Source organism: Carcharodon carcharias, chromosome 16 (genome assembly GCF_017639515.1).
Source record: "Carcharodon carcharias isolate sCarCar2 chromosome 16, sCarCar2.pri, whole genome shotgun sequence".
NCBI lineage: Eukaryota > Metazoa > Chordata > Chondrichthyes > Lamniformes > Lamnidae > Carcharodon > Carcharodon carcharias.
This window is the reverse complement of record NC_054482.1, coordinates 107,874,268-107,888,611: the sequence shown is the minus strand read 5'-3', so window position 1 is coordinate 107,888,611 and position 14,344 is coordinate 107,874,268. Positions and strand designations below refer to the sequence as shown.

Here is a 14,344-nt window from a genome sequence, read left to right as displayed (position 1 = left end):
AAGGTACGGGATACTGCAAAGGCTACGAACCCTGACAATATCTCTCCCCCCCCCACCTCCCGCCCCAAGCCAAGCTGTACCAATACAGCTACAACACTGGCAACTAGCTGGCAATGTGGAAAATTGCCCAGGTACGTCCTGTATATAAAATGCAGGACAAATCGAACCCAGCCAATTACCGCTCCATCAGTCTCCTCTCCATCATCAGTAAAGTGATGGAAGAGGTCATCGACAACGCGTCAGCGGCACTTACTTAGCCATAACCTGCTCACTGATGCTCAGTTTGGGTTCCACCAGGGACACTCAACTTCTGTCCTCATTACAGCCTTTGATTCAAACATGGACAAAAGAGCTGAACATGAGGTGAGGTGAGATTGACTGCCTTTGACATCAAGGCAGCATTTGACCGAGTGTGGCATCAGGGAGCCCTAGCAAGACTGGAGTCAATGGGAATTGGGGGGGAAAACTCTCCGCTGTTTGGAGTTATACCTAGCACAAGGGAAGATGGTTGTGGTTGCTGGAGGTCACTCTTCTCCGTTCCAGGACATCACTGCAGGTGTTCCTCAGGGTAGTGTCCTCGGCTCAACCATCTTCAGCTGCTTCATCAATGACCTTCCTTCCATCATGAGGTCAGAAGTGGGGATGCTCGCTGATGTTCAGCACCATTTGCAACTTCTCAGAGACTGAAGCAGTCTTTGTCCAAATGCAGCAAGACCTAGACAATATCCAGGCTTGGTCTGACAAGTGGCAAGTAACATTCTCGCCACGCAATTGCCAGGTAATGACCATCTCCAACAAGAGAATCTAACAATCACCTCTTGACATTCAATGCCACTACCATCACTGAATCCCCCACAATCAATATCCTGGGGGTTACCATTGACCAGAAACTGAACTAGACCACCCATATAAATACTGTGACTGCAAGAACAGGTCAGAGGCTAGGAATCCTGTGACATGTAATTCATCTGATTCCCAAAAGCCTGTCCACCATCTACAAGGCACAAGTCAGGAGTGTGATGGACTACTCTCCATTTGGCTGGATGAGTGCAGCTTCAACAGCACTCGAAGCTTGACACCATCCAGGACAAAACAGCCCACTTGATTGACATCCCTTCCACAAGCATTCACTCCCTCCACCACCGATGAATAGTGACAGCAGTGTGCGCCATATACAATGTTCACTGCAGAAACTCATCGAGGCTCCTGAGGCATCACCTTCCAAATCCACAACTGCTACCACCTAGAAGGACAAGGACAGCAGACACAAGGGAACACCACCAGCTGCAAGTTCCCCTTGAAGTCACTCACCATCCTGACTTGGAAATATATCGCCATTCCTCCATTGTCGCTGGGTCAAAATCCTGGAACTCTCTCCCTAACAGCACTGTGGTTGTACCTGTATCACATGGACTGCAGCAGTTGAAGAAGGCACCTCACCACCGCCTTCTCAAGGGTAAATAGGGATGGGCAATAAATGCTGGCCTAGCCAGCGCCGCCCACATCGCATAAATTAATTTTTAAAAATTTAGTAAACCTTCACTGTACCAGCTCCAACGGAAGTGTCTCCTAAATGCGGAGGTTATAACGGGGCACTTAGAAAATTTCATGCAATCAGGCAGAGTCAGCATGGTTTTGTGAAAGGGAAATCATGTTCGACTAATTTGTTGGAGTTCTTTGAGGAAGTAACAAGCATTGTGGATAAAGGGGGACCTGTGGATGTGCTGTACTTAGATTTCAAGAAGGCATTTGGCAAGGTGCCACGTCAAAGGTTACTACGCAAATAAGAGCTCGTGTAGGGGACAACATATCAGCATGGGTAGAGGATTGGTTAGCTAACAGGAAGCAGAGGGTAGGGATTAATGGATCTCTTTCTGGTTGGCAAGACGGCGGTAAATAGCTTTTTGACTAATAAGGGAGTCAAAGGTTATCAGAATGTGAAGTGAAGGCCACAGTCCGATCAGTCATGATCTTATTGAACGACGGAACATGTTGCGAGGTGGTTTCTCCTTGTGGGACAGTCTAGGACCAGAGGGCATGATCTCCGAGTAAGGTGTCATCCATTTAAGACAGAGATGAGGAGGTATCTCTCCTATGGGGGTCGTGACTCTGTGGAATTCTTCACCGCAGAGGGTTGTGGAGGCTGGGTCGTTAAGTATATTCAAGACTGAGATAGACAGATTTTTAATCAGTCAGAGGATCAAGGGTTATGGGGAAAAGGCAGGTAAGTGGGATTGAAGATTATCAAATCAGCGATGATCTCATTGAATGGTGCAGCAGACTCGATGGGCTGAATGGCCTACTGCTCCTACGCCTCATGGTCTTATAGCAGGCTCAGGGGCTGAATGGCCTACTCCTGTTCCTAATTCATATGTTCCTATGCAGTTACTCCAAGTCCTGTTGTACCTAAAATTTTGGGCGTAATTTATGTTCATTTAGAATTTGTATAAACGCAGGAAACTTGTGTTCTCTGGTCTTTTACGTGGGGTTGAAGTTACGGTAATGAGCTAAGTGCATTCAGAGGACAAAGCTAAATGATTAAAGTAATGATTGAGGAAGTTCACATGCACTGATGTTTTGGCATAAAACTGGTGTAAAACAGTTCCGGTCAAATTTCCTGAGGGGTAGGGAAACTTCACTTTTGCACCAAAACTTTCCAGATCAATGTTGACTTGTGCAATTTATGCACTTCAATATTTAATTACATAGCGTTATGTATTTATTTATTATATCTTTTAGATAAATAAGCTTCAAATTGCAAACATCGAATAGAAATAAATTCAATCGGGAACTAATTTGGTGCAGTTTATGGGGTGACGCTGCCTGTTCTGAATTATGATAATGTTTCTGAGAAATGTGAAGAATATTCCAGGGAGAGATGTCATACATGGTACAATCTTGATTATCTTCTAATAGAGGTTGTTTAGTACAGAACTGTACAGGTCAGAGCTGACCTCAACCCAAGTGACTGCTACAACAAAGCAAATCTGTGCTGGAGGATAGAAATCAGCCTGGCATCTTGCTTCAGCACTTTTGTTTTTATTATTATCTTGTTCCTGATGTCTTGTTCAATGAGTCATCACTGTAAAGTGGACTTTGGCTGAGGGCAAGAGAGGGATACAGCTGTGGTTCCCCCTCCCTTCTCCCCGAATGCACACCCTGATAGAACATCTTGCCGCTCACCATCCAGTATCACGAGTGAATAATGGCCACTTTCTGTTTATCGGAGTGTGTAATGAGTTTACATCAAGATATTTGGAGAAAACTGACAAAAGAGAAGCAAAACTCTCTTTCAGGTTATTGTTGGACAGTACTCCCTAATCATATGCAATAAATCACCCCGCTGAGCATGTCAGCATATTATTCTAAAGTTAATCTCTGCTATTAAAGTTATACCTTTAGTCTCCACACCTATTTTAAACCTCTCCCTCGTTCTTCCTCCCACTTTAATTCTATACCTGTTCTTAATTTATTTGCTTTTTATTTACATCTCTTTCTTGCTCCCTCCATGTAGTCAGTTAATCTACTAAATTTTCTTCCTCATTGAATAGCATATTTGTCAGCAGACTGCCTGTGGTTATGAGAGCCTCACTGTTACTACATCATATCCCCATTTCATGCTGATATCTTTTAAATAAAGATAAATATGCTTGATTCAAATATAGAAGATTATTGTTTTGCACACAGTAGCCAGGTACTGACATGGGTTTAAAGGAGGTGTAGGTTACTTTGACAAACATAACTGATGTAGAAAATGTCCCCTAATTGCTCAGATTCAAGAGTAATCATGATAGTGGTGTGTTTAGTCTGGTGCTGGTTGGAACAGAATGCATTATAACAACATCATCAGTGCAGTACCTCCTTTCCAATCTTGTTACCAGCGCATTTTAAGAATCATTGTTACTCCTGGGGCTACCTTGTTTCGCTTGCATCACACTCGTCTCGATACTAGCGCTCGAGCAGTGCTGAGGAAGCGCTGGAATGTTAGAGGCATTTTTCAGATAACATATTCTGCCTTTCAGATGGATGTAAAGCATTTCCACGGTACTTTAAAAAGAAACAAAAGGAATAGTCCTAGTTAATAATACCAAAAATACACTTTCAGGGCAGTCATTCATGTGCTGAATGCAAATTTGTTGTTGCAATTGTTTACATAATGACAATAACTGTGCTTTAAAAGTAATTACTTAGTTGTGAAGGCTTTCACATATTCTGAGGAAGTGGTAAAGCACTATATAGAAGCAAGTTCTATAAGAACCTTCTGATATGCTGTCAGCTTAGTAGATGTTAAAGAGATCAGTGCTAGAAACACTCAGGCCAATCAGCATCTGTAGAGAGAACTGGCAACTTAATGTTTCAAGTGGCTAAGAACAGGAAGGACCCAGACCTGAATGATAGATTGTCTGATCTCTCCCACAGACATTGACTGACCTGTTGAGTGTTTCCAGCATTCTCTATTCTTGAGGCTGGATAAATGAGACTAAATTTGTGGGGTTTTCTCCCCTTTTAAAACTTCAGTCTTCGAATAGGCGCCAGCACCCTCTCAACAAGCATCTCTTCCGGCCATCCACCTTCATGACCTCGCACGAGCCTCCTGTCTATATGGATGATGAAGACGATAGAAGCAGCTTCTACAGTAGTCAGCTTGATGCAGCCGCAGACGAAGAGGTCTCGGTAAGTTCCCCTCAAAGCCAGATGGCCCTAAATTTGCTGGGGTGGGCCATCTTGCACTTAGTTTTGTTCATCAGACTTTTCCCCTTAACCTCAGAAAACTGTTGTGCCGCAAATTGCTGATAAGTGGAGCATTTGGGACCTGGGTGAAAGATGGGGCCGACAGTGTATTTCCTTAACTGGTGAGAATTAAGAATAGAGAAGGAAACAAAGGACAGTAGGCGGGTGAATTATAGTTAGGTCAGGTACAGAAAAAGAATAAAGAGGGAAATAAACAGTGAAAGAGGAAAAAGAGACGATGACAAAGTAAGAACTTTAATTTTACATTTTGAAAATCTCAACTATTTACTACCAGTAGGAGTGGAAATCCAAAGTTTGAGCTGTTCCTTTTCTGTGCTGATAAGATTGACTGGCATTGCAGGAATAGAAATCTCCTTATAAAAAGATACCAGCCTTAACTTTCTGCACAGAGTTTAATTGGCAATTAATAGACAAATGCTGTAATTTCATGAAACTCACTGGAGGTCTGAGGGTGAGGAACTGTTTTCATGAGGCGAACTGAGCAAATTGCCCAGCAACTCCTGACAGTTCACGATTAAAGGAGCATCTCTTCCTCGCTAGAAGTTACTGAATGATGTATATGTTCACGAGTAGAATTGCCACTTCATAAGGTGCTGGGGATGAGAGGGTGGTGCTGGGGCTGGGTTCCTTTAGTTTATTCCCAGTAAATGTCTTTGTTTTAAGGAAGGCACCTTTAAAGCCTGTTGTCTTTTAATTACTGAAGTTTGTATTGTGCAAGATTTGTTACTCCAATGTTTCACTTCATACAGTCTCAGTCAGTCAGTAACATAGATATATCAGTTATTGAAGAAAGGAGCCTTTCTCTGTGTTCCTTGTACATGTTGCCTTTCAAATCTACATAATTATTGACATTTAAACTGCCGACTAGGTAAAATTAATACAAACATCTGATCCGTGTGAATTTTTCAGGGCATTTTTGATGTTACGTTATGAATTAACCTTGAATGTATCTCGAACAGGGTTGTTCTGAGAGAAATGCAATGCTTGCTTTTTTTTCTACTTCCTCATGTCATAAATGAATTGTACAGGTCATTATCGCCAAGTTTTGAGGTCTCGTGAAAGAATTAATTGGAACTGGAGGTAGTACAGTAAATCCCAGTTTCGGCACCATGAAGATGAGGAAAGAAGGAAGTGCGTATAGAATATGAACAAGGGCATAAAAATAGAAGCCAGAGTAGGCTATATGGCTCCTTGAGCCTGTTGTACCATTTGTTAAGATCGTTGTTGAACTCCTGCATCAACTTCATTTTCCTGCCCTATCATAACTCATGAGTCCCTTAGCACCCTAAAACCTATTGATCTGTCTTGAATATACTCATTTACTGAGCATCCACAGCTCTCTGGGATAGAGAATTTCAAAGATTGGCAACAGTCTGCGTGAAGAAATTCTCCTCATCTCAGTTCTAAAAGGCTGACCTCTTTATCTTTGGCTATGACCACCAGATCTAGACTCACCAGCCAGGGGAAATGGCCTCTCAGAATCTACTCTGTCAAGACTTTAAAGAATTTCATACATTGCAATGAGATCACCTCTCATTCCATAAACACCAGAGAATAAAGCCCCATTCTACTTGAACTCTGCTCATAAGACTCTTATCCCAAAAGTCAATCAAATGAATATTTTTTTGCACCCACTCCAAGACATGTACTGCTTTCTTTGAGCAGGGAGACTAAAACTGTACACAGTACTTCAGGTATGGTCTCACAGAAGCCCTATGTAATTGCAGCAAGTCTTCCTTACTCTTGGTACTGTAACCCCCTTGCGGTAAAGGCTTTTATTTACCTTCTACCTTTTTAATTGCTTGCATGTACTTGCATGTTAATCTGATTTGTACAGAAAGACCCGCAAATTCTGTGGATATCAACATCATCTAGTTTCTCACCCTTTTAAAAAAAAAATGTTCTTTTTTGATTTCATACTTTTCCGCATTATACCCCATCTGTCACTTTCTTGATCAATAACCAGCCTATGTCCTTTTGCAGTCTCTTAGCATTCTGTTCACAGCTTAAGTATCCATCTAGCTTTGTACCTGGAGCACTGAAAAATTTTCAGCTTTCAGAGAATGTATGTTTTTCTGTGTATAATTGGATAGCTTTTTCATAAATCGGCTGTATAGTTTATTTTTTCATGGAATGTGGGCATCACTGACAAGGCTAACAAAAAACATTTGTTGTGCAACCCTAATTGCCCTTGAACTGATTGGCTTGCTAGGTCATTTCAGAGAGCAGTTAAAGGTCAGCCACCTTGCTATGGGTCTGAAGTCACTTAGTCCAGACCAGGTAAGGACAGTAGATTTCCTTCCCTAAAGGATGTTAGTGAACCAGGGTCTTTACAACAATCGACAATGGTTTCATGGTCACCATTACTGAGACTAACTTTTCAACTGCACCAGCTGCATAGTGGGGTTTGAACCCTTGACTCCAGAACATTAGCCTGGGTCTCTCGCTTAGTAGTGCAGTGACATCACCACTACCCCACTGTCTACCCCCATGATTCTATGGCATGTGCTGCATTTATATGTATGTGTATATACATGCACATGGACTATTTTGTTTGTACCTGCGTATGTGTGTGTTTATTTGTATGGGCATATATGTATTCTCTTTGACAAAGCATCTTATGCTCCATAAACCCTCCATTGAAAGGCAATTCTCCTAACCCTTTTCCTCACCATTGATGATTATTTTAAATTGATGACTCCTGTTTTCTGACTCCACAAATGAATGAATTAGTCTTTTCCTATTCACTTCATCAAAACCCAGCAAAACTTTAAAAACTGTAATTTCTCCTTTTAGTTTCTGTGCGCCTCTGGAATTGATCTTTAACAAGTCTCTTCTCATAACTACAGATTCACAACCTTGGTACCAGCCTCAGTGAACCTACATTGTCTGTTTCCCATTGCTTTGATGCCCTTTCTATAATTAGACATGCAAAAATGGACCCAGTGCTCTCTCTGATTCTGATCTAACTTGTATCTTGTATCAGTTATCATTACTTCTCTGTCCTTACTCTGTACCCCTATTTATAAAACCTTGGCCTTTTTTCCACCAAGTCTCTTCTGCCTGAATTTAAATAGAGAAATTTGAATTTTACGTGGTGTGTACAATGCCTCCGGTTGTTTAACTGCACCTGCACACTCAATTTGATAATGTTTTTGTTCCTGTTTCTTGGAAGAAGGTTCTAGAAGATCATGCACAACATTTAAGTTGTGTGATCACTTTGATTTCAAAGCTGTTTCTGTTTCATGGAACTTTAAGAGTCTGTCAGTGCCAAGTAGGCAACTGTTTGATTTCATTCGCTTTGGTGCAATCTCTTTGGCAATCCGGAGAGTGTCACCTGCTGTGTATCAGGATATAAAATAAGCAGGCACGACCTTCAGTTTTCCCTTTAGACATTTCTAAAATATTGTAAAATGATGAATTATATTAGTATTTATTGCAAAGCAACAATGCTGAATGTACTTTATAATTTGCAGCACTTTGATATTAGATTTTGAAGGATGAAAGCTTTGACTATATATAGGATGGGCCAGCATCCCGTCACCTAGAACTTAAAATTATTCATCTTACCCCCCTCTCTTTCTATCTGAATTCTTTTGCCTTCCCCGAGATATAAAACATGGTTCCATTTGTACCTGTGACTGTCAATTATCTCATCTGAATGGACATTCTTTCTGCATGAGTCAGGACTGTGACTTTCGGCAGGCCACTGAACAGCTGAAGCATCACAGCTGACCCTCACCTGAATTTTGTACACATCAGTTTCCCAGTTTGGATCATCGGACTAGCATCAGGATGGGAAATCACATTCTGTTTTGCCTTTCCACCTTTCTGGCTCCCAGCCAGTGGTGTTGGCCCAACTGAGATGAACTGCCTCAGCATGGACTGGGCATTGAACCACTCGCTATCTTCTGCTGCATGTGGCTTAGTACTTAAACAGTTACAAACATTTTTTAACTTTTTTTTACATTTCTTATCTAAGCCAACTGGAGTTTAATAGAATATTTTTTTTAAAGTTGTAGACATAAGTTTGATTGGAAAAGACCAAAATTTTGCAGAAGAGATTTGAAATTTACTTGATGATAGCTCAAAGGCAAATCTCACAAGGCAAACAGTGGCAGGTTCCAATGTAAATATTGACACAAACCTGAATGACCCACTGCTTCCAGGGATCCCTGAAAGTACTGGCACAATCCTAAAGCCTGCTGGAAATAGCTTCACGTTCCCAGCCATAATGTGAATATTGATACACAGGTCACCCATCAAACACTTGACAGGAGGGCTGGGTCACCCAGCTATCACTGCGCACCCCCGGGGTCACCCTGTAAACTCTGACGTGCTCCCTGGGGTCACCCTGCAAACTCTGATGTGCTCCCTGGGGTCACCTTGCAAACACTGACTCACTCCCGGGGGTGGCCCCTGCAAACACTGACTCACTCCCGGGGGTGGCCCTGCAAACACTGACCTGCTCCCAGGGTCACCCTGCAAACACTGACCCGCTCCCAGGGTCACCCTGCAAACACTGACCCGCTCCCAGGGTCACCCTGCAAACACTGACCCGCTCCCAGGGTCACCCTGCAAACACTGACCCGCTCCCAGGGTCACTCTGCAAACACTGACTCGCTCCCAGGGTCACCCTGCAAACACTGACCCGCTCCCAGGGTCACCCTGCAAACACTGACCCGCTCCCAGGGTCACCCTGCAAACACTGACCCGCTCCCAGGGTCACCCTGCAAACACTGACCCGCTCCCAGGGTCACCCTGCAAACACTGACCCGCTCCCAGGGTCACCCTGCAAACACTGACCCGCTCCCAGGGTCACCCTGCAAACACTGACCCGCTCCCTGGGGTCACCCTGCAAACTCTGACGTGCTCCCTGGGGTCACCTTGCAAACACTGACCCGCTCTCGGGGGTCACCTTGCAAACACTGACCCGCTCCCGGGGGTCACCTTGCAAACACTGACTCCACTCCCGGGGGTGGCCCTGCAAACACTGACCCGCTCCCAGGGTCACCCTACAAACTCTGATGTGCTCCCTGGGGTCACCTTGCAAACGCTGACCCGCTCCCGGGGGTCACCTTGCAAATGCTGACCCGCTCCCGGGGGTGGCCCTGCAAACTCATTCTCAGGGGTTACCCTGCAAACACTGCACACCTCTGGGGATCAGCCTTCATATATTGACGAGCTCCCGGGGTCACCCTGCAAATACTGGTACATTCTCAGTGACTCCATGTTCCCATTGCATTGCTGCACTGGCCTTGCTCTGTGGTGAAGACTGCAGAGGTGGGATCTGCTGTCCAAGAAATAACTCTGGTGAGTTTCTGAAGTGCAGTCTGTAGATTGTATGTAGTGCCGACATAGTGTGTCAGTGATGGAGGGCGGGAATATTGAGATCAGTCACAGGGAAACCGATCAGTTAAACTCTCGTGGCATGAGTGGTGTCAAGCTTTTTAAGAATTACTGAGGCTGTACCCATTAGGATGAGTGTTCCAACACACACCTGACCTGAGCCTTGTAGATGGTGGAGAGGCTAGAATTTCTTGCTTAAACCTTTCTTCTTAATATTGTTCTCATTACAGTAAACAGATTTAATGCTGAGCAATGGAATGCTTTCCCAATTATGAGCAGTTCATGTTGGCTCCAGTTTTTCCCAGGTCAGGTACAGCATGATTGAACGCAACTTAAATCTCCCTGTATGCTAACCCCAAGAATGGAGCCCCAACCCTTCTGCTCCCATTCCCACCCCATGTAAGGAAAATAATTATTAGAAGCCCGGGTAAATATTTTCTGATATACCAAGTGCAAACCGCTTTCTCTTTTACAGGATGATGAAAGCATTCCACCTTCGTATCGCCACACAGCAGAATACAAAGAGCTGATGTGCTTGAAGAAACTGAAAAAGCAGAAGCTTGAGCTGATGCAGGCAGAGAGCAGTTTTGTACAGCACATCGGGTTTAAGGTGAGTATTGCCTCCTGTGGCCATTGGAGTAAATCATGGATTAGAAAGCCTACGTGAAAGGGGAATGGTAGCAGAACTGCGCGCAGTAAAGTGTTGCTTGGTGAAGACTGGAGCGTTAGGACTTATAGTGCACGGTGTTGTCTGTTGCTGCGAGAGTGTATGATACTTTATGGCCATATTGTGGTCTTGTCAGAATTACATTTTCTATGTAAAGCCACAAAGTCAACTCTCTAAATAAACCGCTGGTGAGCCCATTCGAAATTTAATTTAGTTTTGTTAAGAGTGTTTTGTGGATTGGAAAATGCTATTAAGTATCAGTTGCAGGTCAGAAACAAGCATTTGAGTCATTTGTTAAAACAGTTAACAGAAAAGGCAATACATATTGGCCTCTACTAATGGTTTTTTTAATTGTGACTTTAATTGGTAGTGTGACAACTGTGGCACAGAGCCGATTCTCGGGTTACGGTGGCATTGCCAAGACTGTCCACCAGACAGTTCGGTGGATTTCTGCGACAGTTGTTCGGACTGGTAAGTTTCTGAACTTGTAGAACACGGATTACTGTGTTTACATATTCCTAGTTACAGAAAAATGCATTAAAATGTGTGGGCGAGCCACTTTCAGTGATTCCTTTGCCCTTTTCCATGAAAATCTGTGGCCTTATTGTTGAGGTTGACGTTTGGGTTGATGATCCTTTGTAAGAAGTTTTGACAAGAAGCCTGTGCCCCAGATGTTTTACTCCTTTGGGTAAAGACCATCTTTTTTAAAATGCCCTGTTCCCTGCGTTTGGACTTTATTACCGCTTTCAATCATTACATTGGGTTCTGTGTGGCGAAATTGGTTTCCAAGATGTGCTTTAAAATGATTCACTTGCAAATGCAGTGATAATGATGAGCGACTTGCAAAAAATGGATCTGGTGTTCACAGAGTACAATGTGGACTTTGATCAATAATTTTGTACTCCATCGTTTGAGGATGGGTGAAAGTTGCTGCTGGTAACTTCCCGGAAAGGATTGTATCTCTTGTGTTACGCCAGCTTTGCTAAGGTCACTGAGGATAGACAAGAAGGAACACTTGGCCTCTGTAGCCAAGTTAGACTGAAAGACAGAACTGTGGTCAGTCCCCAGCGGCTGTTTGCTGTCTCCAATGCCAAATTCAATTCAGGGGCTTCGAGGGTTAAACTCAGAAGACCGGTTACACAAACTTGGCTCGTATTCACTTAAATTTGGAAGATTGAAGGTGATCTGATCGAGGTGTTTAAAACGTTCAAAGGGATTCAACTGGGTCAGTGCAGAAGGGAAATCAGGTTTTCACAAAGGGCAGTGGAAATCTGGAGTTCTCTTCCCTCAAAAGGCTGCGGATGCTGGTGGGGTCAGTTGGAGCATTCAAGGCTGAGAGAGAGACTTTTGTTGAGTGAGAGAGGATCAAGGGATACGGAGCTAGGAACTGTGGAGGAGCAGAGAGACTTAAGAGAACCGTGTACGGAAATCAATAAAAGCTAGTGGGTAGAGACAGCAAAAAAGGGCCTTTATCCCCATGGAGCTGGCACACAAAGGGGAGGAAGTTATGTTACAGTCGTACAAAGCTGCGGTTGGACTGAAGCTGGAGTATTGCAGACAGTTCTGGGCACTGGTTTTGGACCTTGAGTTCAAACTCCTGCCGTGCAGTTATTAGATGTACGTGGTAAGTAAGCGAAGTTACATGTCTAAGTTGCTATTTCAAATCTCAGCAAGCTATTGATTTTGTGTTCTTTATTTATTTTTCTTTCTCCTATTTGTGTAGCTTGTACGAAACAGAGATTCACAAAGGTGACCATCAGCTGGACCCTATCTACAGAGTTGAGACATTTCTGGACAGAGATTACTGCATGTCTCAGGACACCAGTTACAACTACCTTGATCCGAACTACTTCCCGGCAAACAGATGACACAAAGGGCATAGTTGGGGAGGAAAAAATCAAAACTCCCAGAGGGAGTTGACTTTATGCTCTTCAGTGCATTGAAAAATCAGGCTCCATTCGTTGATGCCTTGCACAGATTGAAAGCATCCTGCTGCTGTTCCAAAAAAAAAAAAAAATGTCCGCAGGCGATGGCTTTTCACTGGGCACACTCGTCGACTACGGCCCTACGCTCCCCGCGGTCCATTATAAGTCATTCAACAGCAGGTGAACATTCCTTACGTACAGCGGGTTTCCTCGAGTTGCCTTCCACGCACTCTTTCTCTCTGTTTGTCTGCCTCGTGCTCTCTCTCGCTCAAAGTTCCGTTCCCATCTGTCGATGGACATGGAGGAGAAAGGGAAGGCAAGACGGTTACAAACTGCGCAGGCCCAGTTATTTAATTCCAAAGGCGAGATCGGTTTCTGTGACAAAGACTGTACTCTTAACCATAATATGATGTAGATAAATGTCTGTGTAGACGAGTATTTATGGAACCACAAGATACATTAAATTTGCTATTATGTTGTGTAGTGTATAGTCCTAGTGGCACGAAAGGGGGCTGCCTTTTGTTGTTGGAAAGGAAGTTCTAGGTTTTACACGAGAGAAAGTTGAATTTATTAAGCAAGTAAAGTTGACGGTAGCGATGCTGGACCTGGTTATGGTCCTGAGCATTGAACCTGCCTAACACAATCAGCTGCTTACACCCAAAAGGCCTCTTGGCTTCTGTCTCTGTCAGCCCTTCCCCTGATCAACAGCGAAGCACTACGTGAGGCAAGGAATGTTAGGGGCAACAACGAAGAAATGTGGGTGTGTTTTCCCTTCACACCACAACTCCCTCCTTCCCCCCCACCCGCCCCCACCAACCTCCACCTCCTCCCCCACCCAACAAACAAAGCTGCACGGATGAAGTTTGAATACAGTCAGTCGTCAGTGAAAGTGTTTTTAGATGTAATGTGATATAAAACGACTATGTAATGTGTACTAAAATATGGTGAAAAAAGTACAGTGGTAGCAACAGTGTACATCACTTTATATAAACACACCTCCACCAACTTCAGAATCAAACAGAGCCCTCTCCTTCTCTACCCCTTTAATGAGAGTTGTCCCCACAACTCATTAACAAAACTGCCTATAAAAGATAATCAAGTATTATAATAAATTCCCTTTTTTGTAGTCTGCACAAAAGCTCCATTTGCTGAAAGATTGTATTTTTACTATGTATTTAAATGAATGATCGATACTAGTCAGCAGTGAGCACGGGGTTCAGCTGCGAACTTTTTTACCAGTAGTTGTGCATTGATTAGAACATTTTTGTACGGTTTCAGTTTCTGGCCTCATATCTGTGTGTATGCAATATGTTCTTATACAGATCTGTACAACTGTCAGGAGAGCTGTGAGAAATAAAAACAATGTGGAACTAGTCTCTCTGTATTTCAGTCCCTGTCTTCAGTTTGAGCTTAACAGCCAATTAGATAACCTATTGAAAGCCAACAGTTTTATATTGACTGAGTGTCCGGTGCAATAAAATTAATGCAGTTTTCGTGCTCTGAACTGAATAGAAATTTACCTTCTATTTGCTCTGACCGATGGACGAAAATACATTCGTATAAGTGGCCTGTCACGTCTCTTGATGCATTCTCATACGATGAAATACTTTGAAGTGCAGTGACTGTACTTCTGAAGATAAATGTAGCAGCC

At 43.4% G+C, this 14,344-nt stretch overlaps 1 protein-coding gene across 5 annotated transcripts in view; it reads left to right on the top strand.

Moving 5' to 3' along the window:
- Positions 1-14,067, top strand: part of zzz3 (zinc finger, ZZ-type containing 3) — a 110,462-nt gene extending 96,395 nt beyond the window's left edge. For all 5 annotated transcript variants that reach the window (XM_041208018.1, XM_041208019.1, XM_041208022.1 and 2 more), the window contains 4 exons: positions 4,519-4,674; positions 10,577-10,711; positions 11,139-11,239; positions 12,492-14,067. In XM_041208018.1, coding sequence (XP_041063952.1) covers positions 4,519-4,674; positions 10,577-10,711; positions 11,139-11,239; positions 12,492-12,636 — 537 coding nt within the window. In that variant the 3' untranslated portion in view covers positions 12,637-14,067. The remainder of the gene's footprint in view (positions 1-4,518; positions 4,675-10,576; positions 10,712-11,138; positions 11,240-12,491) is intronic.
- The last annotated feature ends 277 nt before the right edge of the window (positions 14,068-14,344 follow it).